Source organism: Uloborus diversus, chromosome 8 (assembly GCF_026930045.1).
Source record: "Uloborus diversus isolate 005 chromosome 8, Udiv.v.3.1, whole genome shotgun sequence".
Classification (NCBI taxonomy): domain Eukaryota; kingdom Metazoa; phylum Arthropoda; class Arachnida; order Araneae; family Uloboridae; genus Uloborus; species Uloborus diversus.
In genome coordinates, this window is record NC_072738.1 from 29,249,634 (window position 1) to 29,277,508 (window position 27,875).

Sequence of the window (27,875 nt, forward strand, 5' to 3'; positions counted from 1 at the left end):
ACATAGATTTTGCATATCTGAGGTTACTTTGAACGGTAAGTTGGACGACCTAGAATTTGATCGCAGTAGTGGTTTTGTGATAAATGTGAAACAGGATGACGATGGGACAACGTACGACACTTTTAAGAAACAACCATTGTTTATATCACATTATGTACTCAAGCTAGAGGTAGGTTAACCAAGTCTTAAAACTTCGATTCATTTAAGGGTTTTTTCTTAAATAAATGATCAGTTAACTCTTATTTTGCAATCACTTTCTTTTATAAAAGCTTTCTTTACGAATGTAAATGTTTCATTCTGACAGCACCATTTTTCTGTGTCGATTTTTTTTAAATGTTAGACTGTATGAAAACCGAAAAACTTGTGTTTAAACGGACATTAAAAGATTATTCAGGCAGAACAAAAAAGGTATGAAATGTAAGGTGGGAAAAGAACATATTACTTCTCTACGCATCCACCATATTTATCGAGGTTGCAGAGGTACAATAACTATCGAAACCGGCATAGAAGAAATCAGCGACGAAAATAAAAAACAACATTAAGATGGCTTGCTGAACCGCTGCTTCGGGTCTGAAATACTGCCCTTCCAAGTGTTTCTCTGAAGGTTCAAAGAGATGGAAATCACTTGGTGCGAAGTCGGAACTGAAAGAAGAGTGGTCCAATACCTCCCAGTGGAAACGCTGTATTTATTTCTGCGCAGTTTGGGACGCATTTGGACGGGCAATATCATGCAACAACAAAACTCCTGTTGTGAGAAGTCCTGTTTGTTTCCTACGAATTGCATCTCGCGACCACTTCTAACTGACATTTCGTTCAGTTGGCTAGCAGGCCAGCAGGTTGACACCCAGCTGCATCCATTGAAACTGTTTGAAAGCTCTGATTATATTTGTTATCTTCAGATTGGATTGTATTCATATAAAATGTCTGTTCACCATCAGAGCTTTTGTTACCTCACTTTTTCAAACGCAGTTGAAATTCTGTGATCCAAGTGAGAAAATGTATGCTTCGTTTATTTACTTTTTGCTTCAATGTTCTAGAGTATGAATTACTTATCTCATCGTCATCTTATATTAAACTGTAGTCTTTTCAGATCCATGTAGTGCCTTCAACTGTGGAGAAATGGGTGATTGCGTTTTTAATAATGATGATATGAAGCCGCATTGTCGGTGTAAGAATGGTTGGACAGGAGACAAATGTGAAACAGGTTAGTGCACAGAACGAAACAAGTTAGTGTTAAGGTGATAAATGAATTTTAATTAAGAGTTTGTTCCAGAAAAAAAAACTAACAAAATCAAAACTTCAAAATATTTTGAAATTCTTTTTAGATTTATGTGGTGCCCGTGACTGTGGAGAAATGGGTTATTGCGTATGGAATGAGAAGGAGAGGAAGACACAATGTTTGTGTAAAAACGGTTGGTCGGGCGAAAATTGTGAAACAGGTTTGTATTAATACCTTTATTAACGCTACGAGAAGTGCCAAATAAGAACTTATAATGGTTATGACCACATGTCTCGTTTATTCATGATTCAATACCCCAAATTTTTCATATTCACGACATGAATCATAGAAAAAAAATGTTAAATTTAGTTTTAATTTTGTATTTCAACAGATTAAAAACAGAAAGGTGCATTTATCTCACTAGGAGCACGGGTCCCGAATAAGATCCACTATTAAAAAAACGGCAAAAAGTACCATTTAACTGAAAAAAATTTAAAATTCTTTGTTCTTAAAAAAAAACATGTAAAACCACAATTGACGAACTCATAAACATAATCGAAAGCTCCATATTTACTTCAATGGAAATTAGAAAGATGAATCCTCAATTTTGGAGAGATGTTAAGTCGTTAATTATTCCTTTTTGGTCACTCCTGCGCACACTGTAAAAATTTTACGAAACGTTACTGGTAATTTCCTTGGAACTTCTCGGGATTTCCCACGTTTTCACCTATTTCCCCGTAAAAACAAGTATCATCACAAAAAAGTTTCCTGAATCGCTACAAGTTGTACGCGTGCAGACTTTTCACTGTTGTGGAAAATATTTTTAGCAACCAGTTTAAAGATTGAATGAGCGTGTTTATTAAGTGTATCGACCCAAGGCAACCTACGGCCTGTCCAGATTGATTACGCTCTCAGTAAAAGCGAAAATGTCAATGGATATCTACAGCTTGGCAAGGTAGGAATTGCAGGTAAGAGATATGCTTCGTTCCATCTTGCATAGTCTTGGCCGTGGTTAGCTCTGATTTTTCTGGAGCCTTCTTGGTAAATTAGGAAGATTCTACAATTACACTAAACCTACTTAATTTTTCTAGAAGGTTCTAGAGACATGACTGGCCTTTAACAGGGCAGATTTCGCACGTCTTCATAAAGTTTCAAGGCTAATTTCAGGGAGGTTACTGACTTTTAGCGGAAAGCGTTCCTGATTTTTCCAAGATATGTTACTGGAAGAAATTGGGCACATCAGCTGCCCATTATTTTCCAGGAACGTTTCTGAATCGTTTTTACAGTGCATAGTTAATGCACATATGTGCAACATATGCATCACAGTATCATATCCTCCACCTGATCCTTTGGTATCTTAATAAATACGCCAGAGACCTAAAAAGACAATTATTTTAACCTTAATGGTCTAGCATTATCAAATCACAGGACAAATTCATGGTACACTAAATTTTTCCTTTTGATTTCGCCAAATAGATAAATTATACTTTTTGGAATAATTAGCAGCGCTTTTTATGATAGTTAAATACAGGTAACCTAGAAGAAACGAAATAACTGTAAAATAAGATCAGGTAATTTTTACAACACTCTTTTGTAGTAATCGTTGCTACGCTTTTGCCTGTCGACAACAATTTATTTGTTGATAACGCTTTACCATGAGTTCGATCTTGTGAATTTTTGCTATCCTATATTTTAGAGTAGGATATGGTCCTATCTAAAAAAATGGTGGTTTGGCTTTACAGGACTACATGGCCTTATTTGGCACTCTCACCTTACTTTTTTTCTGTTTTCAGTTTATAGTTGAATTTCTACTCAAAGAAAAAACGCTAGAAGCGAAATAAAAACTTTGAAAATCTTTTCAGACTTATGCAGTGACTTTGACTGCGGGGAAATGGGAAGTTGCATATTTAACGAACAAGACATGAAGCCGAGATGCCTCTGTAAGGATGGTTGGTCCGGCGACAAATGCGAAGCAGGTATGGATTCAGCACTGTAAAAAAATTCCGAAACGTTACTGGTTATTTCCGTGGAACGTCTCGGGATTTCACACGTTTTCACCTATTTCCCCGTAGAATCAAGTATCTTAACAAAAAAAGTTTCCTGAATCACTACAAGTTGCACGCGTGCAGACTTTTCACTGTTGTAGAAAATATTTTTAGCAACCAGTTTAATGATTGAATGAGCGTGTTTATTAAGTGTATCGGTTTAAGGTTGCTTACGGCCTATCCAGGACTGAGCAACCTTGACGAACCTCCTAATGAGAGCGACAAAAGTCAATGAGATAGCTGCGCAATGCAGGAGATACGGTTGGCCATGGTCGCTCTGATTTTTATGGAGCCTTCTTGGAAAATCAGGAAGGTTCTAATCAATAACACTAAACCTACTTAATTTTTCTGGAACGGTTCTAGAGACATGGCTGGCTTCAACAGGGGAGATTTCGCACTTCTTCAGAAAGTTTCAAGGTTAATTTCAGAAAGGTTACTGAATTTTATCGGAAAAATTTCTTGGTTCTTGCGAGATATGTTACTAGCAAAAAGTGGGCACATCAGCTGCCTATTATTTTCCAGGAACGTTTCTGAATCGTTTTTACAGTGAGATAACAAATCCACTCTCAATTTTTTCAGTTCCTCATTTATGAATTAACTAGAAAACAGAACGTTCACTTAACCATTGGGAATGCTTCTGATTTAAGGAGGCTCGAGACACAGTTTGAAAAAATTATTTATTAAACAGTTTAGAGCTTTGAAATTTTTTGCACTGCTTAGCTATCTATTTTATTAGTAAAATCATACACTGTAAAAACGATTCAGAAACATTCCTCGAAAATAATAGGCAGCTGATGTGCCCACTTTCTGCTAGTAACATATCTCGCAAGAACCAAGAAAATTTTCCGATAAAATTCAGTAACCTTTCTGAAAAATCCAGAAATCTTCCCGTTTAAAGCCGTTGTGTCCGTGGAAGTTCAAAGTTATTTTGAGTAGGGATAATATTAGTTTGGCAACTTCCTGATTTATCAAAACAGTGCCAAAAGCAGTATTGCAACCATGGCCAAAGCTAAGCTAGAATTGCAAGTAAGTATCGAGCATCTCACTTTCTTGCAATTCTCGCAAAGCTACGAACTCCATACTTATTCGCTCTCTTTGGGAGAAATACTCTCAATTCATCTTTAAACTGGAAGCTCAAAATATTTTTTACGACAGAAAGAAGTCTGAATTCGTGCAACTTGTAGCAGTTCAGGAAACTTTTTTGTCAATGATGCTAGATATTTCCAGGAAGTGGATAAAAACCCTTGAAATGCCGAAAGGTTACACGGAAACAGTCAGTAATGTTTCTGATTTTTTTTAGTGTAGCGTAAATATTAAAAACAATTTTCTTATTTAATTTTGTTCAATAGGGTTGCTTTAAATCGCTAAAACTCAAAATATTCTTGATCAATCCTCATTTTTTTTTCCCCAAAAATCTGTGCGCAAATACCTAAGCTTTAATTTTTATTCGGCAATTTTAAAAATACAATAGGACCCCGCTTTAACGAATTCATTGGGACACAAAATTTTATACGTTAAATCGGGGTTACTGGTAATATAGGGGGGGGGGAGAGAAAAAATGATGCACTTATCTTTACTAATAATAAAGCTGAAAGTCCCTCTGTCTGTCCGGATCTCTGTGACGCGCGTAGCGCCTAGACCGTTCGGCCGATTTTCATGAAATTTGGCAAAGTTAGTTTGTAGCATGTGAGTGTGCACCTCGAAGCGATTTTTCGAAAATTGGATGTGGTTCTTTTTCTATTCCAATTTTAAGAACAAAACTATCATACGATGGACTAGTAAATTACGAAATTATCATTACGTGGAACCGTAACATGGGTACAAGCCAAATGGCGAGAAAATTCACCATACATTTTTTGTAAATATACAAGCGAACCAAAAGTCCTTTAACTTTTCTATTACGGGCAAAGCCGTGCGGGTACCATTAATCTTATATAAACGCTCTAATAAGCAACTGCACAAAAATATCCATAGTTAGAAAATGTACATTTTTCATTCAGCATTCCGCGACACAAGTTAAATTTAAATTCCTAAGACTGAGCAATAAATGTTTGACAATTTCCTTGATACCTTACTCGAAATACTTCTCTTTCAACTTTATGGGAAGAAGAAAATGCTGAGTAATTTACAGCCTGCTGCATGAGGTATGTTTTTACAGTTTCCAGACCATGTAAAGCATTAGAAAAAGTAATAGTTTTAATGGGAGTTTCATTATTGCTTTCTGCATCAGAATCGCTATTGATCGGTCAAAAACTGCCAGTCGAAAATTGCCGATTTCAAGAAAAGTCTTTTTCTACTTCGGACAAGATAGGTTAAGCCATTTGGAAAACAATCCAACATTTAGTAACTCAATTTAACCAATATTTTTTACCCCTGGCTGTTGAAATATTTCGTTATTCGGTAAATAGTGGGTTCTGCCTTTATTTAGTCGGGGAAAAAGAAAATTCTCTGAATCGCAAAATACGTTAAATAGAGGTTTTTTAAACCGGGGTTCGACTGTATTTAATTAAATAAAAAATAGAAAATATTTGAAGAACAATTTCGAAAACTTCAAAAATACTTTTAAAAAAAAATCAAATTTTTGTCAGTTTACGTTTTCTTTTTCTTCTTCTTTTTTTTTTTTTTTTCAAATTTGCCAAATAAAAATTATTGTAAATTATTGGACAACTTTTATTACCTTATCAGTTCTTGACTAAAAGTGTTTCAATGCAAAAAATCGGGAAACATTGCATCATGGAGAAAAACGAGCTTAAAGTTTTAAAGTCAAAAATAATATTAATTAAATGCATGCAGCAAAAATATTTATTTATTTATTTTCGTTCTATTTAAGATACAAACAAAATTCAAACGTCATTTTGAGCAGAAAATAACAGATGTTTGTTTTTAAATAATTAAAAATAAATTCAAAATTTGACGATTTTTGTGTCCCGGACCCCCTAAAGTAGCAAAATCAAATGTAGAAAAAATCGAAGTGCATATGGAATGGTGATGGTATCGTGGGGTGAATGCTACGAGTAGGTAAATACAATTTAGTTTTTAACATTGCTTGGGGGAAACTCCTTAAGTTAAGATTTTTTTGCGATTTCGGGGTAATGTGAAGGCTTGAATTAAATGTTGTTAAACTACCACTTCTAAGTTTTATTAAATTAAAAATAATCATGTCTTTTTTCGAACAAGAATTGTCAATATAAGTACATCATTCAATTTTTCACCAAATTTGTATTTGCCCAGTTGTAGTACTCAGCCGACGATATGAAGCCGGTATATTGGTGTAAGGATGGTTGATCTGACAAAATTCGCAAAACAGGCTTGTGCTTAGTTGACATCTGCTCAAGCCATTTTGAAATATATCGCACAAAGATGATGCATGCACTCACCGCTCATTTTTAGTTAGAAGTATGTGTTAGAAAAAAAGTACTAATATAATTGATTCATGAAAAAACAATTTGGAAATCTTTTTTATTTCTAGATTTATGTGGTGAATTTAGCTGCGGAGAAATGGGTTATTGCGTATGGAATGAAAAGGAAATGAAGCCGAAATGTTTTTGTAAGAATGGTTGGTCCGGTGAAAAATGTGAAATAGGTTTGTACAGATATGATAAATACACTCATTTGTTTTTTAATATCAATTTTATTTGAAGTCTATACCGGCAAAAACGTTACCAACAAAATAAAAATTGCATATTAGGAAATCTTTTTAGATTTGTGCAAAGAACTTGAATGTGGTGAAATGGGAAGTTGCATATTTAATGAACAAGATATGAAGCCAAAATGCCTGTGTAAGGATGGTTGGTCCGGTAACAAATGCGAAACGGGTATGTATTAAGACTCGCATTTAAAATTAAATTCTTCATTTCTGTTGAAAAATTATAAAAAAAAAATTAAAATATTGCGAAACTATTTGGAATTCGTTTCAGACTTATGTAGTGGCTTTAACTGTGGAGTTCATGGTGATTGCGTATGGAATGAGAAGGAGGAGCTGCCGCAGTGTCGGTGCTATAAGGGTTGGTCTGGAGAAAAATGCGAAAAAGGTTTGCACTAATATGTAACTTGAACTGCAATTTATGTCTGGAACTATTTTTATCGAAAAACTTTTGCAGACAAAATTTAGTTAGCAAATCAGCATTAAAAGGTTGGATAACATCTGTAAGGAAAATTGAAAAGCTGAAGGAGTTTTAAATAAATATGTAGCAGTATTAAACATCAGTGATACTTTACAGTTTAGTAAAACATATATTTAATGTGTAAAATAAATTTGGTGTCACTTGCTTAATTTATTTTCTTTTTTCTACTATGTTGAAATGAAAACTGAGCACAAATTCTCTTTGAACATTGTGTTCTTAATCATGTGTTTTCTCGAGGATTCTCTTTGACAAAAAAAAAAGGTTTTTTTTTTTGCATAAAATACTAAATAAGTTATCACTACAAATTGCAATAATTAAACTGAATTGTGCATCGTTATTTCGGAGAAATTTTATTATATATAGACTTTGCTAAAACGAATTCTCCTTATTAATAATGATATCGTTGAAAGCGAAATAAAATATAATATTATTAATTAAAGTTGATAAATACTTTAAAACCCATCCCAGTGATAGTTGGTTTTGAAATAATTTTCATGTAGTGTAAAAAAATTCTGAAACATTACTGGTAATTTCCATTGAACATTTCGGGATTTCCTGTAAAAATTAAGTACATTTATCAAAAAGTTTTCTGAATTACTCCAAGATGTACGAATGTAGATTTCTCACTGTGGGAAAAAATATTTTTAGCTCCCAGATTAAAGATTAACTTAACGTATTTATTAAGTGTGTCAGCTTACGAACGATTACGGCCCTTCCAGATTGACTAAACTCCCAATGGGAGCAAATAAGTTTCTGGATTCCGCAGTTTTTGCAAGAATTGTAAGCAAGTGAGGTGCTTAGTACTTGTAGTTATGTCTTAGCGTTGCAATAGTGCTATTGGAATTTTCTTGGCAAATCAGGATCGCTTCAAGCTGCTACTTAAAAACATATTTCATATTTCTCTAAAATTTCCAGAAACATGACTACCATTAACGGAAGATATCTCTTTGTGATTTAGAAAGATTTAAGGACGATTTACTGGTTTTTGCAGAAAACCATTTCTGATTTTTTTAATGACGTCACTAGCAGAAGGTGAGCGCATCAGCTGCCCATCATTTACCAGGAACGTTTCTGAATTGTTTTTAGGGACTGTTACTACTTTTTAGAATTAACTACTTTTTAGAGTGTACTCTAAGATCTTTTGAGACAATATTGTCCTTTTGCATGACAGCGCAATTTCTGAAATGTTTCTCATAACCCCCTCCCCCCCCTGAAATGTTTATCACTCTACAACCAACTAAAATTGAGTACTTAGTTCCAATTTTCACACTTGCTGTATAAACTGTGTTGAGAGTAACTACCTCAACAAACTAACTACCTCTACCAAAAATAAGTCTGATACGCTTACTTCATATTTCTAGTACACATTGGAAAATGTTTGGGAATTCACAAAAAGTGTTCCAGTTGCCCGAATGGGCACTAAAATGTGTTCCGAATGTGCTCCGTCAAGAAATAAGTGAGCCGAAATGTTCTCGGAAGTTGTTCCGAATGTGACCCGCTCAACCTTAAGAACTCATTTGAGAACAGATTGCATACACCTTACACCGTACCAATCCAGGAACGATCCAGAAACGTTCTTGGAAAATAATGGGCAGTTAATGTGCCCAATTACTACCAGTAATGTATCGTCCAAAAAACTGGAACGTTTTCCGTTAAAAGTCAGTGATATTCCTAAAATCATCCTTGAATAATTTCTAAATATTACAAAAATATCTCCAGTTAATTCCAGTCATGTTTCTGGAACCTTCGGAGATCTGAAGACTAAAAATGCTAAACGCAGTAAGTGCCAAATAAAAATTTTTATAGATCATCCAAAATAAGATTCCAGGCGGATTGTGGCAATTACTGCGTTTTCCATTTTTTGTATTATGAGCTTGGACCAACCAAGATAATTAACCTTCACTAACCTTCAATGGCATTTACTGCGCTCTCCACCGCAGGGGCGCTGACTCTTGCTCCACTGGTGGACCCTAACAACTTTGTTTTAACTACTTTTAGGGGGAAATGGTAAGTAAATCGTTTATCAGAGTGAAATAATTGGCATTTACTTCCTTTTGACGAAAAAACCTAAGGATTGCAACTAGCGCCAACACTAAGACATAATTTCAAGCTCCAGGCATCTCACTTGCAACTTTAGCAAAGCTGCAGATTTTAATGATTTACTCCCAGTCATTTAGAGTGTAGTCAAGCTTGATGGACTATAAGAGTGTAGTCAAGCTTGATGGACTATAGTCGATTGCGGGTCGATACTTTTAATAAATACATTCAGTTAATCTTCAAACTGGTAGATAAAGATATTTCCTCCAACATTGAGTAGTTAATTTGGAGTAATTCAGGAAACTTTTTGACAAAGATACCTAATTTTTTCTGCAAATAGGTGAAAATCTGTGAAATCCCGAGACGTATCATGGAAATTACCAATAACATTTCGAATTTTTTTAGTGTAGGAACGCTAATAAAATTATCGCCTTCTTTTGTGCAAATGCGATTTCAGCAGCTTTTTTTTCAATAATCACTCAATGGAATCTCTCAGAAACCTCTAGAACTTCTGTTGCAATAAAACGCTGTTGGTCGGCGTCACGAATATCTTCCGAAAAAGGTCCTTCCCGAGGGCCCTTCATGCTTGCCGGCAATTGACAGCTTTACTGCGAGATAGCTGTAAAATTTACAGCAAAAATTACTAGTATAATCAAATGAATTTTCCAACAATTGCTTTAAAAAGTGCACCACAAAGTGTTCAAACGAAGGGGCATGTGCCAGTGTTTAAAAATATTCTCATATGATTTCTCAAAAGGACACAAAAGTGTTCTATTTAAATTAGTGCTCTGAAAACCATTAGTAGAAGTGTTTTGAAAGCTGTGGGGTGTCAGGAGTGGATAAGTGTCCGTGTTCAAAAAGTATCTGAAATTTAAAAGTATCTCTTAAAGTTTTCTTTAATGTGTTCGAAAAACGAAACATGTCCTATTTCAAAGAGTTAAAAAGTTCTCTTGATTTGAGGAGCTAATTCAAAAGTATGTACATATTTATAAATATATAGATATAGATTACTTTTGTTTTGCAAGATCCCTGTGCGGGGCAAAATTGCAGCGGCCATGGATACTGTGACTGGTATCCTTCAAGCGAAATACACTGTGTGTGCAGTGACGGCTGGAGTGGTACAGACTGCCATATCGGTAGGTCGTTTTTCTTCAATGTTATTTTGTCATATATGTTGGACTGTTTCCGACAACTTGTTAAAGACAAACGGAATCTAAATATCCGAAAATATTTTATTTCTTTAATTACAGATCCTTGTCAAGGAAGAAATTGCAGCGGTCGTGGACGTTGTGTATGGGATGAAATGAGGGAACAACCAAGATGTTTCTGCTTCAACGGTTGGAGTGGTTTAAACTGCCATATCAGTACGTTCATCTTTATTAGAAAAAAAATTTCTTATGTGATGTAAATGAGTAGTTATGGGCAGCCAACCTATAATGATCAGGTTTTGTCTTTTACTATCATAATCAAGTTTTTATTCGATATTTCAGGAGCACCATCAGTAGATTTCTAAAATAGCATCTTTCACTGACACTCCCACCACGTTTTTTCCGATTTTTTAAAATCAACAGTGTTAATGCTTCTCGGTCGCCAATAGTAAATTTTCAGGGATACTTAAATGTTTTAAGGGTTTCTTTCTCAAGGACATGACGTTGCTGTTTTTCATCAGATCGCAATTTTATAGGTATGCACTCATTCTTGACTCTTTTCTCTGTGATGCAGTTATAATTTTGCCATTAAAAAATTGTTTGAGATTCTTCCAAGCTAAAGCGTCCATAACTAGACAATTAAAAGTAACTATTTTATTTCACACTATGACAAAAACTAGTTTTTCCGCCATTCTTACTCAAAATTTGTCATTAGGACTGATAACAAAAAAAATGGCAAAAGATAAATAAAAAGTTCAGCATTGGAATAATTCTTGTAATTTATTTTATTTATTTATTTTTTTTTTTTTTTTGTTTTGTCGTTGTTGCTTATACGATTCTTTCAAAAGAATCAGTTTTTAATTTGTTAAATTTAATGTATATATATATATATATATATATATATATATATATATATATATATATATATATATATATATATATATATATATATATATATATATACATCATAATGAAATTTTTATAAAAAATCACAGCTATTAAAATGTAATTTTTTAGTTTTAACACCCTAAGAATTAGTTTTTCCATTAACTGGAATTAAAACATCTGCATCTAACTTTTTAAAGAAACCTTCAGCCCTCTCATGACTAAGCATAACGATTTTTAGCATTGTTGAAATCATTTCTAAAATAAACGACTTCTTATGCTGCCTGGGTTCCCAAACTTAAGTGAGGATAATGTTTACGTTAACAACTTGTAGAAAGTTTAATTGAAAATATTTCATACCTTTTCATTTTATATAAAGGTCCCTGCCAGGGTAGGAACTGTAGCGGTCACGGATATTGTGAATGGGATTCGCAATATGAACGGCCTAGATGCATTTGCCAAGATGGATGGATTGGTCCAAACTGCCAAACAAGTTAGTGTTTTCCCTTCGGTTGTATTTGCTTTTTTTCCTTGAAAGGGTGTATATTTACTAAAAACATAAAGCGGTAAAACCCAATACTTTCATTGCATATTTATCAAATAAACTTAGTTTACTTTTAAAAACTGAAAGATATCAACCAGCAAGCAAAAAAGTCCTAAACTGCTGCGCAATTTTTTTATATTTACGAAAAAACTCCTATACAAGACATTAATAACAACATAGAGAAGCATTATTACTCCATTTAAACAAATACAAACCTAGTGAATAATTTATCTTTAAAAATACACTCAGGAACATTGAAAATTGCACCCCAAGAAATAAGATTGGTACAATCGCGAAATTTTGCATATAAGAAGAGTGACATCTAATATGCAAATGATCCAGGTTTGGTGTCAATGCGCATGACCGTTTACCCTACAGTATCGGTGAAATCGGGAAAAAAGTTCTATAAAAATCAGTGCATAATTTAAGATTTATAAATGTTACGATTACATTCGGATTGTCAGAGAACCTTAATGAGTGAAGGATGTCAGGTAGACGAGTAAGAAAGCGTTTCTCACAGCTAAGCGAGTTTGAGGGAGGTTTGATAATCGACACGAAAATTGCAGGCTGGTCGACGAGCCGTGTTACTGCCTAGGTGAACCGTTCAGAGTGTTCTGTTAGAAACTATTGGAGGTAGTAGACATGAGATGGTGCCCACGTGCAAAAAACCGGGTCAGGACCGACCGGGAAGACCACGCGGAGAAAGGATTGTCCGGCAAGCACTCGTGGATCCCACAGTGACTCGTTTCACCATACCAGCAGACGTAGGGGTAGCAGTTGTTCCCCGAAGCATTTCTAAATGTCTTTCGGAAGTAAATCTGCCGTCCAAGCACCCTTTTAGAGTACTCCCTTTGACACCAAAGCATGGTAACTCCGTCTGCAATGGTGCGATGCCAGAGCGATGTGGGATGTCACTGATTGGCAAAAGGTGGTGCTCAGTGATTAATCGTTTTGGGGTCAGATAGAATCCGCGCACGGATGTGGAGGCGGCCTGGAGAAAGTGACCACTCCACCAATTCTATCGCACGACACACTGCCCGCACAGCGGGCATAGTGGTCTTGGAGTGTATAGCCTATGACAACCGGTTCACTCTAGTTGTGGCACATGGAACCTTAACGGTCCAAAGTTATGTTAATAACATTCTACAACCACATCTAGGACCGTTCGTAAATTACCTCCCAAGAGCAATTTTTCAACAAGATAATGCTCGCCCGCATACTGCTAGAGTTGCTCAAGATTTCCTACTTCCTTTTCAGACTTTTCCATATCCTGCCCGCTCTCCCATCTTGTCCCCAAAAGAGCCTGTATGGGATCAACTGAAACGCCAGATGTCTCCGTGCTACTCTGTGGAAGATTTAGAAGTGGCTTCACAAAATTTGGGGGTCCATCTGCCTCAGGTCAACATCAAAAGTTTAATTAGCTCAATGTCGAACCGTATTGTGGCATGTATTGCAGCAAAAAGTGGTCCAACGCGCTATTGAAATACCACTGTATTTATCGCATTTCTTAGCCTGTATTTTGTTTAATTGTCTAGATTTTGGGATCAAGTGTACCAGTGTACCTCTCATCTGTATTACTCTGTACATTAAATTTCACTTCAATCCAACGCTTCCTTCTTGGGGAGCTATTTTCAATGTTCCATATTGTATTATTTCATGTTTTAAAATCATTCTTTCATCTTTCTCAAGAATTCAGAAATCTTCCCAGTAGAAGCCAGTCATATCTATGGAACAAATTAGAAACCTTTTGAAGAAAACTAAAGTTAGTTTAAAATAATAGCTTGCCACCTTCCTGATTTATTCATCGTTATTGCTACTAGTGAAAATGGAAGCCAATGACTTACATTTACCTGCCACTGAAAGACTTATCAGCCAGGACGATCTGTAGCCGAACCGAAGGCGATGCAGTTAGTAAATACGCTCACTCATTCTTTAAACTGGAGGTTAAAAATATATTCGCAGCAGTGAGAAGTGTGCATTCGTGCATTAAACTTGTCGCAATGCATCAAACTTTTTGACAAAAATACTTGATTATCGCAGAAAATTGATGAAAACCAGTGAAATTCTAGAGCGATGCCTGAAACAAACCTGTGTCGTTTCGAAATTTTCTTAAGGTGTGATGAAAACATGAAATATGGTTTGAGTAAAAAATGTACGGCACAAAACACACTGTAAAAACGATCAGAAACGTTCCTGGAAAATAATGGGCAGCTGATGTGCCCAATTTCTGCCAGTAAGATACCTTATTAAAATTAGGAACGTTTTCCGCTAAAATTTAGTAACCTTCATGCAATTATCCCGGAAACTTCCTGAAAACTTCAGAAATCTTTCCATTTGAAATCAATCGTGTTTTTGGAACTTTAGAGTAAACTAGATATAATATATTAACTTAGTACCTTTCTGATTTATCAAGCAAGTTACATAAGCAGTAACGCAGGCATGGCCCAAGCTCAGCCTGAATTACAAGTAAGTATCAAGAACCGTACTAGCATGCAATTCTCGCAAAGCAACGCAGTTCATATTTATTCGCTCCTTTTCGGAGCTTAGTCTGCATGTACGGTCCACACGCGAACAGAAGCCGATACACTTTATATATGTGCTCGATTAATCTTTCAACTGGGAGCTAAAAATATTTTTTACAACAGTGAGAAGTCTGGATTCGTGTAGGAATTCAGGAAACTTTTTGACTATGATTCTTGACTTTTCCAGGAAGTGGATAAAAATCATTGAAATCCCGAAACGTAACACGGAAATACTCATTAACGTTTCGGATTTTTTTACAGTGATGTATTCTAGCTACAGGCATAAGTATATGAATAATTAAACGCTGAATTAAAGCTCTGTACATATGCATGTATATCTTGTTTCCCAAAGGATTAAAAAATGAAGTAACTTTGTATTTCTCCAGATGTTTCAGTTTTGTTTTTCCCAAGGCAGAAAAAGTTCAAAGATGTAACTCTCTTTTTTAACAAACAGGTATACATTGTAAAAAAAATCATGAGTAATATATCGATCAATATAGGTAATTGTCTTCAAAACTAATTTTGGAACAAAAATCTACAAAATATAAACTAATTTTTTTTTAATTTGAATTTTTATGTAAAAATGGTTTCTACACAAATATTTTTCAACTCATCACATCCTTCAGAAAATTTAACTTATACAATATACAGCCCAAAAAAGGTTCAAATTGAAAAGGTCTCAAAAATCTGAAACAGTCTGAAATGGAACAGAAGAAGCAAGTAATTTAATTAAACATAATGCCATCGCCCAAGATGCATTCATTTCCTGCTAAAATCAGACCGAAAGGAGGTAGGGTGTCTGAAAAAGAAACATTTTTTTCATTTAAACTTCTCGTTTGCCGAAGAGATTACTCGTAATTTTGAGTTGAATAGAATAGTACTAAAGCCTTATTGTTGTTGTCTTGTGCCAACTAGGCTGGAAATTTGGGGTAAGCTGTTTCACTTTTCCAATTGTAACCGTAATGTGGTGTGGCGTCAAAATTCCACACTACACAAAGGAAGTAACATTAGGGTAGGCAATCATTCACGCAGCACATTCAGGAAAGGAGAAGGGCACGATAGCGAAAGTACACCCATGCCCAACCCAGGATTCGAACCCAGGACTTCCCATCGCAATCAGACTTATCTTAATACTAGACAAGACGGGCTGAAGCTTTAAAAACGTTGGATTTAAATGTTACATTTTTTAACTTTTCAATACTTGTTTTTCTTGCAGCATTTTAAGCATTTCAGATGCTGTAAAAATTAATTTGATTTATTTCTTCATATATTTTTAATAATATTTGCTGACCATCCTTAAAACGAAAGGTATTGTCTCTATGGTTACAATTTGTATTAAGCAACATTTAGCTTTAATTGACTTTTTACGGTTAACTCAAGTAAATAATTTAGTGGTGATAACAAAAAAACTACTCCTAACTGCGAATTAAAAAAAAGGATCGAATTATCAGAACTCTGACAAGCTTAGTATTATCGTGATTTATTTCTATTGGAAAGAGCTTGAAATGAAAATAAATGCTCTGTTTTGGGAATACTACATTTGTTGGTAGATATCTGAGAAAATGTATCACCTTAAATATAACTTACTTTGTACTTTCTATTTTGAATTAAGAAAAAACATGAACCATCTAAATTATCCGAAAACCTTGATAGTAACTTTTAAAATGGTTTGTTTATACCTTAGGTGTTCAATGTTGTTAAAAAAAATTTAGAGCTTTAAATGATCAACAAGTTTTAATTATCCTTAAAAACATGCTTGCTAAAAATTATTGATTAAAATCAAAACATATATTTTCTGTTTATTTTCAACAGAAATATACATTTAGTGTTTGGATACCTCAACTGTTTTTATACCCTAGTTTTAATCAATGTTGTGTTTCAGCTGCTTGCGAAGAACGAGACTGCAATAAAAATGGAGTCTGCCTGTGGGATCCTGTTGAAAAAATTCCTCGGTGTCTGTGTGAGACTGGCTGGACTGGAAAAGACTGTCAATTAAGTAAAAGAGGTTGCATTTCTTTGGTATAAAATCGTAATATCTTTAGAATGTGAACGTTGTTCTGTAGCAATACCAGGACGATACCAGGGACCGGAATCAGCTGGATGCCTTTCCACGCTTCCATGCATTACGATAGATCACTTGTTTGTATTCTGCAATTACTAATTAACTTTTTTTAAAAAATCAGCTTTGTTAAATCGAATGTCCTTTTGCAGCATATTAAAATGTTTATTTTATTTTTATTTTTTATTTATTTTTTTTATTTATTTATTTATTTTTTTTATTTTATTTATTTATTTTTTTTTTTTTTTTGATACTACAATTTCAGTTTTATAAGTTTCCAAGTAGTTATTCGAGAAATGTTGACTACACATTTTTTCTTCAATTACGTGCTTACTATTTCATTAATTTCCTTAAATCCTGAGTCTGACTGAAATGTAGGCAGAATTACAAAAACTTTTGAACAGAACAAAGAAACCCGAAACGAACGATTTGTTTTCAAATGTGCATGAAAATTTAACGCCTCCATGTAAGTTGAAATACATTTTTGAATTGTGCGAAGTTCATGTGGTAATAGCAACCTTAAAGAGCGCGCATATGAAAGTTAAATTGCGTTATGACGTGCTTTGTTTTTCTTTAGTAACTACCGCACAAATAGAAATTTATTCCGGAACAAAATAAAACAATTCGACGTATTCAGTAAGTTACCGCCCTATAGCCAGGGCTAAGGCAGAACTACATCAAATGCACCGCCATCTCAGTCAATTCCAGCCGAGAACTGCAGTTTCGTGCTTATTAGCACTCATCAGCCCGGCATAGGAATGACTGAGCTGGAGGTGGAAAACCTTTTAATGAAGCCAAGAGTGCCAAACAAACTGGAAGCTAATACAGAATTACTATTACAGTATAATTACTTATTATACTGTCAGGTCAGTGCTAATTCTGTATTAGCTACCAGTTTGTTTGGCATTCTAGGCTTCATTAAGAGATTTTCCACCTCAAGCGTAGTCATTCCGATGCCGGGCTGATGAGTGCAAATAAGCAGTAAACTGCAGTCTTCGGCTGGAATTGACTGAGTTGACGGTGTATGTTAATTAGACAAATTTTCTCTAAAGGTCAGGCCCTAACTCATGCTCTTAGCATGTAAGCAAGGTTTACTACACTACCCAAAACGATTCTTACGCCAGCAATGAAAAAAAAAGAAACAAGTCGTCAATTACGTCATTTGTCTCAAAACGCTGGGAAAAGAAGGTGCAGTTCTTGAAAAATAAAAATTGAACTACATTTGTAACAAAAAATGAAATTAACTGCAAATATTTTGCGCTGCTTAGCAAAAACGACGATTTTCATTGTCTAAATTTAACTAAATGATGATAAACCATACATTTATAAGAATGCTGGCTGTTAGAGTTTTATGAAACTTACTAAAACGCAAAATTTTAATTATTTGCAAGGAATGTTTTTTAATTTAAGTTGGAATTGTTGAAATACACTGAGTGTAATGTAAATATTTGCGATTTAACAGCTCAATTTCTGCTATTTCTCAGTTATGTATTTAGTTGAATAAATTGTGAAAAATTATTAACTTAAAAAAAAATAAAGCTAATTAATTGCAGAAATTATAGTTCATGAAAATATTTTTTAATGTAAAAATTAAAACTTGTTTTTATAATTAGCTCTCATGCAATAGCATTTGTTTCCTTTTTATACTGTTTACTCATCTTATTTTGAATAACTTAGTTAAACAATGTTACTTTTTGCAGATGCTTGCCAATATAGGGATTGTAACCAGAATGGAATTTGTCTGTGGGATCAAACTCAAAAAGCCCCAGTGTGTATGTGCAAAAGTGGCTGGGCTGGTAAAGATTGTGAGTTAAGTAAGTGAAATAACGATTTTGTAAATGAAATAAGAAAAATGTTTCGATAAATACTTCTGAAATAAAATGGTATGACAAAAATTCAAACTTAAAACCTAGCGAAAAAAAATATGAAGAGCTTTTTATTACGAAACATTAGTATTTTGCGGTTAAACATAATAAAATGCGACAAAACGTTGCTAAAATACACGTTTTTTTTCCTCTGTTAACAAAACGTTTATTTATTAATTTAATTTTTATTTCTTTGTATTTTTTAAACGGATGACATTACTTTCATAAAATACTACAATAATATGGAGAAATATACTACCCTACTATTGGTTTATTTTTACGTTTTCCGTCTCATTCATTTATAGCTGTTTCAAAAAAGGTTTATTCTTTCTCAATCGGGTTAGGATTTTTCAGCATAACATTGATTCCGAAGTTTGCGAAAAGCAAAAAAAGAAAAAAAGATCAACTTACTCAAAATTGAAACTCGGGTGTTTTCATCTTGCATGTTATTCATTATTTTGGCTTCTACTCTACATTCTTGAGGACGAATAGCTGAAGAATTTAAAGCAAAGCGTGGTGGAAAAAAATCATTGACTTCAAATGTGCGAGTAATACGCCCCGAAATCGGCTTCAATTTTTATTGAAGTAAAATATTAAAATAAATGTTTCATTTGGTTAATTTTTAAGAGAGTTATTATGTTTATAGCGGCCATTTGTACTCTTTCCCCGCTCTAACAGATGAACACGTAAATCATTTTCAATTTTAATAAATGCGTCAAAGTTTATTTTCTCTCTTGCTCTGCTTCGCAGTCTTTCTTTTATGCAATCAGAGATAAATTTCTTTTCTGTTTTAGACTTATTCCCAAAATGTTGTTTATAAGAAACTTAGTTTTTCAGTTCCAAAAGGCTTTTTTTTTTCATTTCCCATACAAAGAAATGCAAAATAAGACTAAGTGTTTAAGGTGTGATGGACCTAAAACGTTCCCCTCACATCTTGGTATAGTAAAAGAGGATCTTACTGCAACTAATGTGACTAAATAGGAAATGATATTTGTCTATTTTTTCTTATACGTGACATGAGTATTTCCATTATGCGAAAATATTACCGCTGCGCGTAATCTTATTCTAAGGAAGAAAGATAAATGTCCATACAGTCCTTACCAGGAAATCAAACGATAATTTGATTATGAAAATTTTTTAAATTAGTAGCAATCAAGACAGCATTGTAAAACACGTTTCTGGCCGCAAAAATTGTTTTTCTCCGTGTTCCCGTTACCAAATGACAAAGTCTTTAAAAATAAAAATCCAAATTTAACAAGTTGCAGTGAATAACAAAAAGCATCTTTCACACGCTTTGCATATATGGAGGTTCTGCCACATGCTCACGGTGAATTTTCTCGCCAACCTTAAAGTTTGACACTTTTCTTGAAGTTTTGGCAGCCTTTAAGGTCTTGTATCTCGATAACAAGGGCACAAAGGCAAATAAATTTGCGTCCAAAAAAGTCTCAATATGCTCCTTAGATTTCTACCTACTTCATTTCTTGATAATTATTGTGCTACTCTAGTGGTTCTCTGGTTTGTACAGAATTTGAAATATCTCTTGCCGCTCGATTTAAATAATAACGCCAATACAGAGCTGTGAGTTAATTTTCGATCATCTTTGTGTTTGCATTCGCCAACCTTTAGCTGTAAAAAGCATACTGTGGAAATGCAAAAATTTACACTATCCTTTTGCTTCTGAAGGTTCAAATTTAAACTCTTTTTTGGACTAGTTTAAAGAATTTGTATATCATTAGCGAAAACATTACTGTCGTGAGATAGTAAAACGCAGTTAGCATTTCTGTCCTCTATTGTACTTTAGCTTGATGACATAATCTTGCTTTCTTGGTTTCTCCTAAAAATAAAGGGCCATTCCATCTGACGGAATGGGATATTTTAAGTAGTTTCTTCAATAGATTTTGTTTCAGAAATACAAGGTAGAAGTTTTGTTTTTGTTAGCAACAGTAAAAAATTGGCATGAGAATTACGTAGCACGTTAAAAATCATTTAAAAAAAAAATATTTTAGTATGTAAAAAAATACCTGTGACTTAACGGGACTCGTTTAAGTCTCGTTCTGTCACAGGCATTTTACTGCATAAAGGTCTAGTATTTCTTATGAATGATTAATTATTAATGGTCTATATTGTTCTTAAGTTAAATCTTAATAGCTGTTGCGATCAAGAATAAAATTTCTAGCTTGTTTTATTTGCATTTTTGAACAAAATATATTATAAATCTACTTCAAACAGGGCGTGATTACTGCACAGGCCTACTAGGCCTGGGCCTGGGCCCCCCTCTTCCTAAGGTGCCCCAAATTACTTAAAGAATTATGCATAGCATTACAACTATACAAAAAACACACATTTTTAAAATAATAGCCTTCAGGGAGCCTCCAAATTATTGTGGGCCTTGGGCCTCACTTTTAATTAGTCGGGCTTTTTGACTTCAAATGTCCCTATCCGGCACGACACACAAAAAAAAGTTTTAATTTTCAACATTTTCTATTGTTAGTATTAAATCCAAAGTGTGTTTCGTCAAATATCGCAAAATTTTGCTTCTGTAGATGCTGCGCTTTAACTTCCCACGGCAGATTAGAATTCTTATATGAGACAAATAGACTCCTGAGAGAGATTTCATCAAACCAGTAAAGAAATATAACTAAAACACCAAGGAAAATGACCTGTTTCAGTAATTCCTTAACAGTGATAATGTTACATCCAGAAGGCGTTATAAAACTGAATATACAGCGGTTATAAAACTGAAAGCCTGAAAATGAGCATGGGCTACCGAAATAAGCTTCCACTCATCTTTGGCCGCAGGAAAGAGCTTCGCCAACAAGCGCAATTCCTATGGTTATTTTTGACAGCGACTTTGCCAGAAAATACACACATAGTAAAGGTGAAATAGGTATGTATTCATCAACTAATCAATACACTTTTTTTTTTCAGAAACCGCAACTGAAAACCGTTATTCCAACTTGTGGTTGCTGTTGATGTTTGCTGTGATAACTACTTGTGCCATATTGTTCTTCATCTGTTTAATTGTCCTAATGTGCCGGAATAAAAGGTATTTTTCAACAAATGATGCTACTTAACTAACAATTTAGGCGTGTAAAAACATCCTTGCCTTACTAATTTATCTACGATTAGGAAATTTTGTATGTATTCATCAAAATACTTTCACTACGACGATTATCAATTAGTAAAAAAAAAAAAAAAGAATACTAGTGTCTCTTTTCGCACTCTTAATGTAGCCTAACTCGTTGTTACAACAACGTTGTTAGAAACACATCAGCTCAAATGCCAGTTAATTACTAATCTTACACAGAGTAACAAAAACTTCAAAACGTCCCTGATTACTTCCGGTTAACGTATCGGGATTTCAAGGGTAAAAAACAAGGTTTTTATTTATTTATTTATTTTTTTTTTTTTTTTTTTGTCGAAAAAGTTGAGTCGCAATAACCACATTAAAATCATATCCACTCTATGCCTAACCGTGCTTTTTGAATTAATTAGAAAATGTTGGTGTGTAAAATAGCTACTAATCCATATTTTTTGCCCATGTTCACATTATTATGTAGCACCTCAACAGAGGAAAAATGCAGTTTTTTATGTATATAAAGTGTATGTTTGAACAGTACTTTGTTATATAATAAAATGGTTTGTTCCGTTACTAACACTGATAAGTCTTTAGTATATTTTGTAGCATTGGTTTGTTTTTTATTCTAAAAAACTTAGTGTTTATATTATTTTAAGCCCAGTGTAAATATCTGGTAGTAATTGAGAAGCAGATGCCAAAATTTTGAGACTTACTTACCATGTACTCAGAGCTTGTAATGTCTCTGCAATCAGGAACTAGCGTCCCAATGATATTGTCAAAAACATGAGAAGGAGTATACTACATTTTTACTTTTGCTTGAAATGTCAATATATAGGGTGTTTTCGTTTAACCTGCAAGACGTTTATTTTCGCAACCGTTAGTCCTATATGTATACTTTCAATTACAATTAATGTTCAAGATCAGATGCAGAGTTTAAATATTCAACGTTTGAAGCAAAACGAAAAATGAGTCAATGAATACTATGACTGACACAAAAAACGTGACATTTGCGACCAAAACTGAAGGAGATTTTCCAGTTCAAAGTTTTAAGGAACCATACAAAAGAAGAGGTTTGAACTTATCGCCCTTTCAGAACGACAGGTCGTCGAATTTAGAAAAACAAGGTATTTAAATTTTTCTTTGCTATTCAAAAATAAATGTAAATGTTATGCCGTAATACACAAAAACACACTATAAAAACTCGAACAATTTGAAAACCACTCTATACACACATATGATTTTAAGCACTTGTTAACCGCTATATTTTCCCCCAAAAGGTGCTAATTGACGGCGAGTGAAAAGTGGTGAAAGTCACAAAACGCTGCGTTTCATATCTCGGTGAATACTGGTCGTACAACTTTCAAACTTTTTGTGTTGGAATTATCTTTCAATGTAGATTATTTCCCTAAATATAAGTTAGAGGACCTGGGGCCCGTATAAAAAGTTAAATTTTGTATTTTTTGTCTTATTTTTATTTTCACTTCACTCTTTCAATACATTAATTACGCATCTGATTTTGAACATTTTTGAAATTGAAGCTATGCGTCTAGGACTATCAGTTGCGAAAATAAAGGTCTTGCAGGTTAAAACGGAACACCCTGTATAAGGATAGTGTAATACTCAAAACAGAGAATTAGTTTTCAATAATATAACTTCATTTTTAAACTAATGAGATGAAACGGTTAGCATAAATACCTTCAAGTAACATGTCCGAAAAATATCTGCGACGTATGTACTACCTTCCAAATGATTCTTTGCTTTCCATTTCATTAGTAAAAAATAGTATTAACTAATACTAATTACATTTATTACTTTAATTTCAGGTTAGAAGAGAAATTACTACCATAAAAGAAACGAGGAATTGTCTCAGGGGGAGAGAAGGCTTCAAAGAAGATCAAATGATTGCGTTTAAATAAAGAATGTCAACTGCACTAAAAACTAAACTAAACGCTCATCGGCGTTTGTAAAGTGAACGCATTTGTATTTTACGTAGTATAATAAAAATTGTTAAAAAAAGGTTTTGTGTTTTTATTTTGGATTTCGATTTGAAACACTTAAATTGTGATATGATACATTTTTGTTTATTTTGCAAGTTTTTCAGAAATTTTTCATGTCTTTAGATGGTTTTACTTCCAAAATGTTCCAATTTAGGGAAACATTTCGTGTTTTTTTATTTGAAAAAAGTATAAAAATTCCTACATATTACGGATCTTTCATTGATAGGCGCCGTTTGGAGAGTTTTATACATTCGTTGGATACCGTTTCGAGAAAAATCACACACACACACTCACTAAAGCCCTTCTTTAAAACCAGAAAAAACAAACCCTCATTTTAAAAAATCAGGGCTATGTTTACAAAAATGTTTTTAATTTCCTTCCTATTTTTCAGCAATTTAGAATGAACATCGAGTTACTAACTCACAACTCTTGGGTTCAGAGTAGAAAATCCTTTTATGTATTGAAAGCTTCGTTTTCCCCGTTTTACTATTGTCCAAGGGCGCCCATATAGGGGAGCAAGGGGGGGGGGCTCGAGCCCCCCCCCCCTTTTGAAATTAGAACTTCCTTGAGTTTAGTACTTTTTTCTTTTCAAAAATGCAAAAACATTTCTTCTCCAGCCATTAATGAATAAGTTATTAAAAATGTCAAATTTTTATGACTCTTATCTGCCCTGAAATCGGTTTCCACGTGGAAAATATCCAGCTAAACCACAAGGAAAATATTTGACCCCCCCCCCCCTTTTTAACTTTGCATATGGGCGCCCATGCTATTATCTTACTAATTAATTATGTTTTTCGCGAAGATTTTGATTGACGCCACATCTCTGTTATGAACCGTCCGAAAAACATACACTAGACTACACGATTTATACTGGTTCTCGACCAGCTTCCATGGCCCAGTACCACGCTGCTCGCAGAACATTTATGGGCCGCGGCCCATGGGTTGGGAACCGCCTAAAGCTCTAGATTAGGAATTCTGAATAGTAGCTACTGGCTACCAAAGTAACAAAAAACGGTAACCGCATTTGCACTTAAGAAAAAGAAAAAAAAAGACATGCGGCGCAAAAAGTAAATACCCTATTCGCCGTTAATAATAATAGCAACAAGTTGAAAGATTATCATACTCCAAAATCAACAAACAAAAATTCACTGGATATATTTTTAACATAAAGATATAAGCATGCATAAAAAGGATATATTTTACAATTTTTCAAGTGTAATACAATGTTCGTAATTATAACTAAATGTAGATCGTAATTAAAACTCATACAGGACTTAATTTATTTAATATTCAGAAAATTCTGCCACCGAAAACAATTATTTTTCAGGAAATTGTGGAAAAGCCGTAAACGCAAAAACAAACCGTTTAACAAAAAAAAAAAACCGCGATCGTATAAAACGAACCCTTTTTAAATACTAGTAGATGTAGAAACATTGGGAAAAATTTCTTTTGGTACTTCAATTGAAAATACTCTGTTTGAAATGAACGACAGTGTTTTTTTCTCCCTTAACTCCTACAGATCAAAAAAATCAAATAAAATGCTGTTTAAAGCGCTTCTGAAAGCGATCGAAATTGTCTATTCGCATATTCAGATATTTGGAATGTAGTAGGATCCAGACGGATAAGCTGTTCTGAAATTCTTTCTAAGGTTTAATAATTTGCTCAAAAAGAAAAACTTGGAATATAGAAAACAAAGTAAGAGCAATAGGCATTTAAAAAGAGATCTGCCAAGAGATGCATGATTGCAACTCAGCGAAACTGAGGGATATTCTTCTGAATAACTGATGATTTCATCTAAGAGTGATGATCCATTTTAGATTAGCTATTGATGAATCTGACGATGTATTGAAATAATGTTTAAGTCGAAAATTATTTGCTTATTTAAACAAGACTATTAAGTTATTGTACATTTCCTACTATTGTATTACCATGCATCAAATGAACGAGAAACATGATTTGGCTTATGTATATGTGGAATGCATAAGGAATTAAAAAACGTTTTAGGAAAATAATGGGCCACTAATGTGCCACTAACAAATCTTGCAAAAAAAAAAAAAAGTTATAGATTCTCGCTAAAAGTGAGTAACTTCCTGAAATTAACCACGAATCTTTCTGAAATTATCAGAAACCTTCCAAATCATTGCCAATCACGTTTCTGCACTAACTCAGAAACTTCAGAAATACTTATAGATACATTGTGAAAAAAATCCGAAATGATACTGGGTATTTCCGTGTTACGTTTCGGGATTTAAATTGTTTTTATTAACTTCCTGAAAAAGTCAAGATTTATTGACTAAAAGCTTCCTGAATTACGACAAGTTGCACGAATGTTCATTGTGGCTTCTCATTGTGGGGGAAAATATTTTTAGCTTCTAGTTTAAAGATTAACTGAGTGTATTTATAAAGTGTATAGGCTTCAGTTCCATCACAGTTCGTCCGTGCTAAATAAACTCCTAAAGGGAGTGAATAAGTGTGGACTAAGTAGCTTTGCAAGAATTGCAGGCGAGTAAAAATCTCGTTACTTACTTGCAATTCTGACTCAGCTTTGGCCATGTTTGCAATAATGTTCCTGGAACTTCCTTGATAAATCAGGAATTTTTCAGAGACACGACTGACTTTTAATGGGAAGATTTCTGAATATTTGAGGAGGCTTCCTGGATAATATCAGGAAGAATACTGAATCTCAGCGGAAAACGTTCCTAGATTTTGCAAGATATGTTACTGGCAAAAATTGGGCACATCAGCTGCCCATTATTTTATAGGAACGTTTCTGAATCGTTTTTACAATGTATGTGTATCATAACTCCTTGACATCGTTCTGCTTTACCAGGAAATCTCCCACAACAAATATGGCCAAAGCTAAAACGGAATGACAAGAAATTCCTGAAATGCTTAATACATTTTTATACTAGTAGCTAAAATGTTTTTCACCACTGCCTAAAATCGTTATTCCTGAAATGTACTGCGATTCTGGAAACCTTATAGCAAAAATAACTTGTTCTTCAGAGGAAACTGGTTTAAAATCTCAAAATCCCAAAACGTTACCCGGAAGTTTTCAAGCCGGAATTTTGGACAATTTTTTAACTGAAATATGGTTATATATTCTTATACCTTACCGCATTGCGTAAAAAAATATGTCAAAATCAGTCCGCTAAAAATTTAGTTTTACGAGGGAAAAATCGAATATCTCCAATGTAAAAAGGCAGGAATTTCGAACATCTTTTAAACTAAAATATGGTTCTATTTTCTTAATCCTTGCCGCAATGCGTACAAAAATATGTCAAAACTAGTCGACCCGTGCGGAACTCCGCACTGTATATGGCATTTCGCTCTTTAAAAATTTCAAAGAAAGAACATTATGAATAAGAAACGAAAAAATTAAACGGAAAAAGTAAGCGCACAAGAGAAGGCATGTAATTTGAAGACATCAGTAACAAAACCTCGTTAAATACAACGTTGTGGTAATTTAATCATCGCTCACCTTTTGGTTGTACGTATTTCAAAGCAAACATAAATATCATTAAAAGTGGCTGAGTGACTGGTGAAAAAGCAGTTATTTTGCAAGTGAAAAAACTGGTTGTGGCAAATACAGTCCTGACCATGTGAGCATCTGACGGAAAAAAAGGAAACATTAAAGAGATATTTATTGACACGGATTCGAACTGGCACCATTCTGATTAACAGTCCGACACTCCAACAAACCCAGCAATTGCGCCTTCCTTTGAGAATGTTACTCATTGAAGGAATGCGTAATAAAAAAAACAGCACAAAACCTTTTTGCCAGAAAAAAAATAAGATCATTCGTCTATGTTTTGTCATTAGCCAGCATGACACGATTAAAAATTATTCGTAAAACATGGAATTTGATTAAAGAATGAAGAAGATCTCACGTAGCGATTGAAACAAACATTCTGGAGATGTAATAAATTCGATTGAAAATAAGTGTTTCTATTTTTGAATATTGAACAATTTCCCATAGTAGACTGCTTTAACCGTTACGGCTTAAATGCCCGCACATGTTTTTCTTTTAATCGAGCACTTAAAATTCAATACCAAAACCAGCTGAATTGAGTCCGTTTTTTAAGTGTAATTCTTCGAACGTAGACAAAATGTTTTTTTTTTTTTTTCAGCCGGAAGCAGAGGAGTCGAAAATGATTTTTTACTCATGAAGTTGATAATAATTTTAATGTTTTATATCGTATTCATATAAATAATTAAAGGTTTACTGGGTGAAACTCGTAGTTTCAATTTGGCGTAGTATTTTTTCATTTGTACAAAAGATCGAACACTGCTTTTAGAAAAATCTACATTTCAGCATACAATGAAAATGTTTTTCGGCACAAAAAGGATT

At 34.0% G+C, this 27,875-nt stretch overlaps 1 protein-coding gene across 1 annotated transcript in view; it reads left to right on the plus strand.

Annotated features, from left to right (window-relative positions):
• LOC129228060 (tenascin-like) overlaps positions 1 to 23,503 on the plus strand; it is a 36,867-nt gene extending 13,364 nt beyond the window's left edge. Inside the window, exons 2-14 of the mRNA XM_054862695.1 lie at positions 1,091 to 1,204; positions 1,326 to 1,439; positions 3,082 to 3,195; positions 6,734 to 6,847; positions 6,966 to 7,079; positions 7,182 to 7,295; positions 10,451 to 10,561; positions 10,676 to 10,789; positions 11,838 to 11,951; positions 16,407 to 16,520; positions 18,284 to 18,397; positions 21,377 to 21,494; positions 23,351 to 23,503. Of these exons, the coding sequence (XP_054718670.1) occupies positions 1,091 to 1,204; positions 1,326 to 1,439; positions 3,082 to 3,195; positions 6,734 to 6,847; positions 6,966 to 7,079; positions 7,182 to 7,295; positions 10,451 to 10,561; positions 10,676 to 10,789; positions 11,838 to 11,951; positions 16,407 to 16,520; positions 18,284 to 18,397; positions 21,377 to 21,494; positions 23,351 to 23,375 (1,394 nt within the window). The 3' untranslated portion in view covers positions 23,376 to 23,503. The remainder of the gene's footprint in view (positions 1 to 1,090; positions 1,205 to 1,325; positions 1,440 to 3,081; positions 3,196 to 6,733; positions 6,848 to 6,965; positions 7,080 to 7,181; positions 7,296 to 10,450; positions 10,562 to 10,675; positions 10,790 to 11,837; positions 11,952 to 16,406; positions 16,521 to 18,283; positions 18,398 to 21,376; positions 21,495 to 23,350) is intronic.
• The last annotated feature ends 4,372 nt before the right edge of the window (positions 23,504 to 27,875 follow it).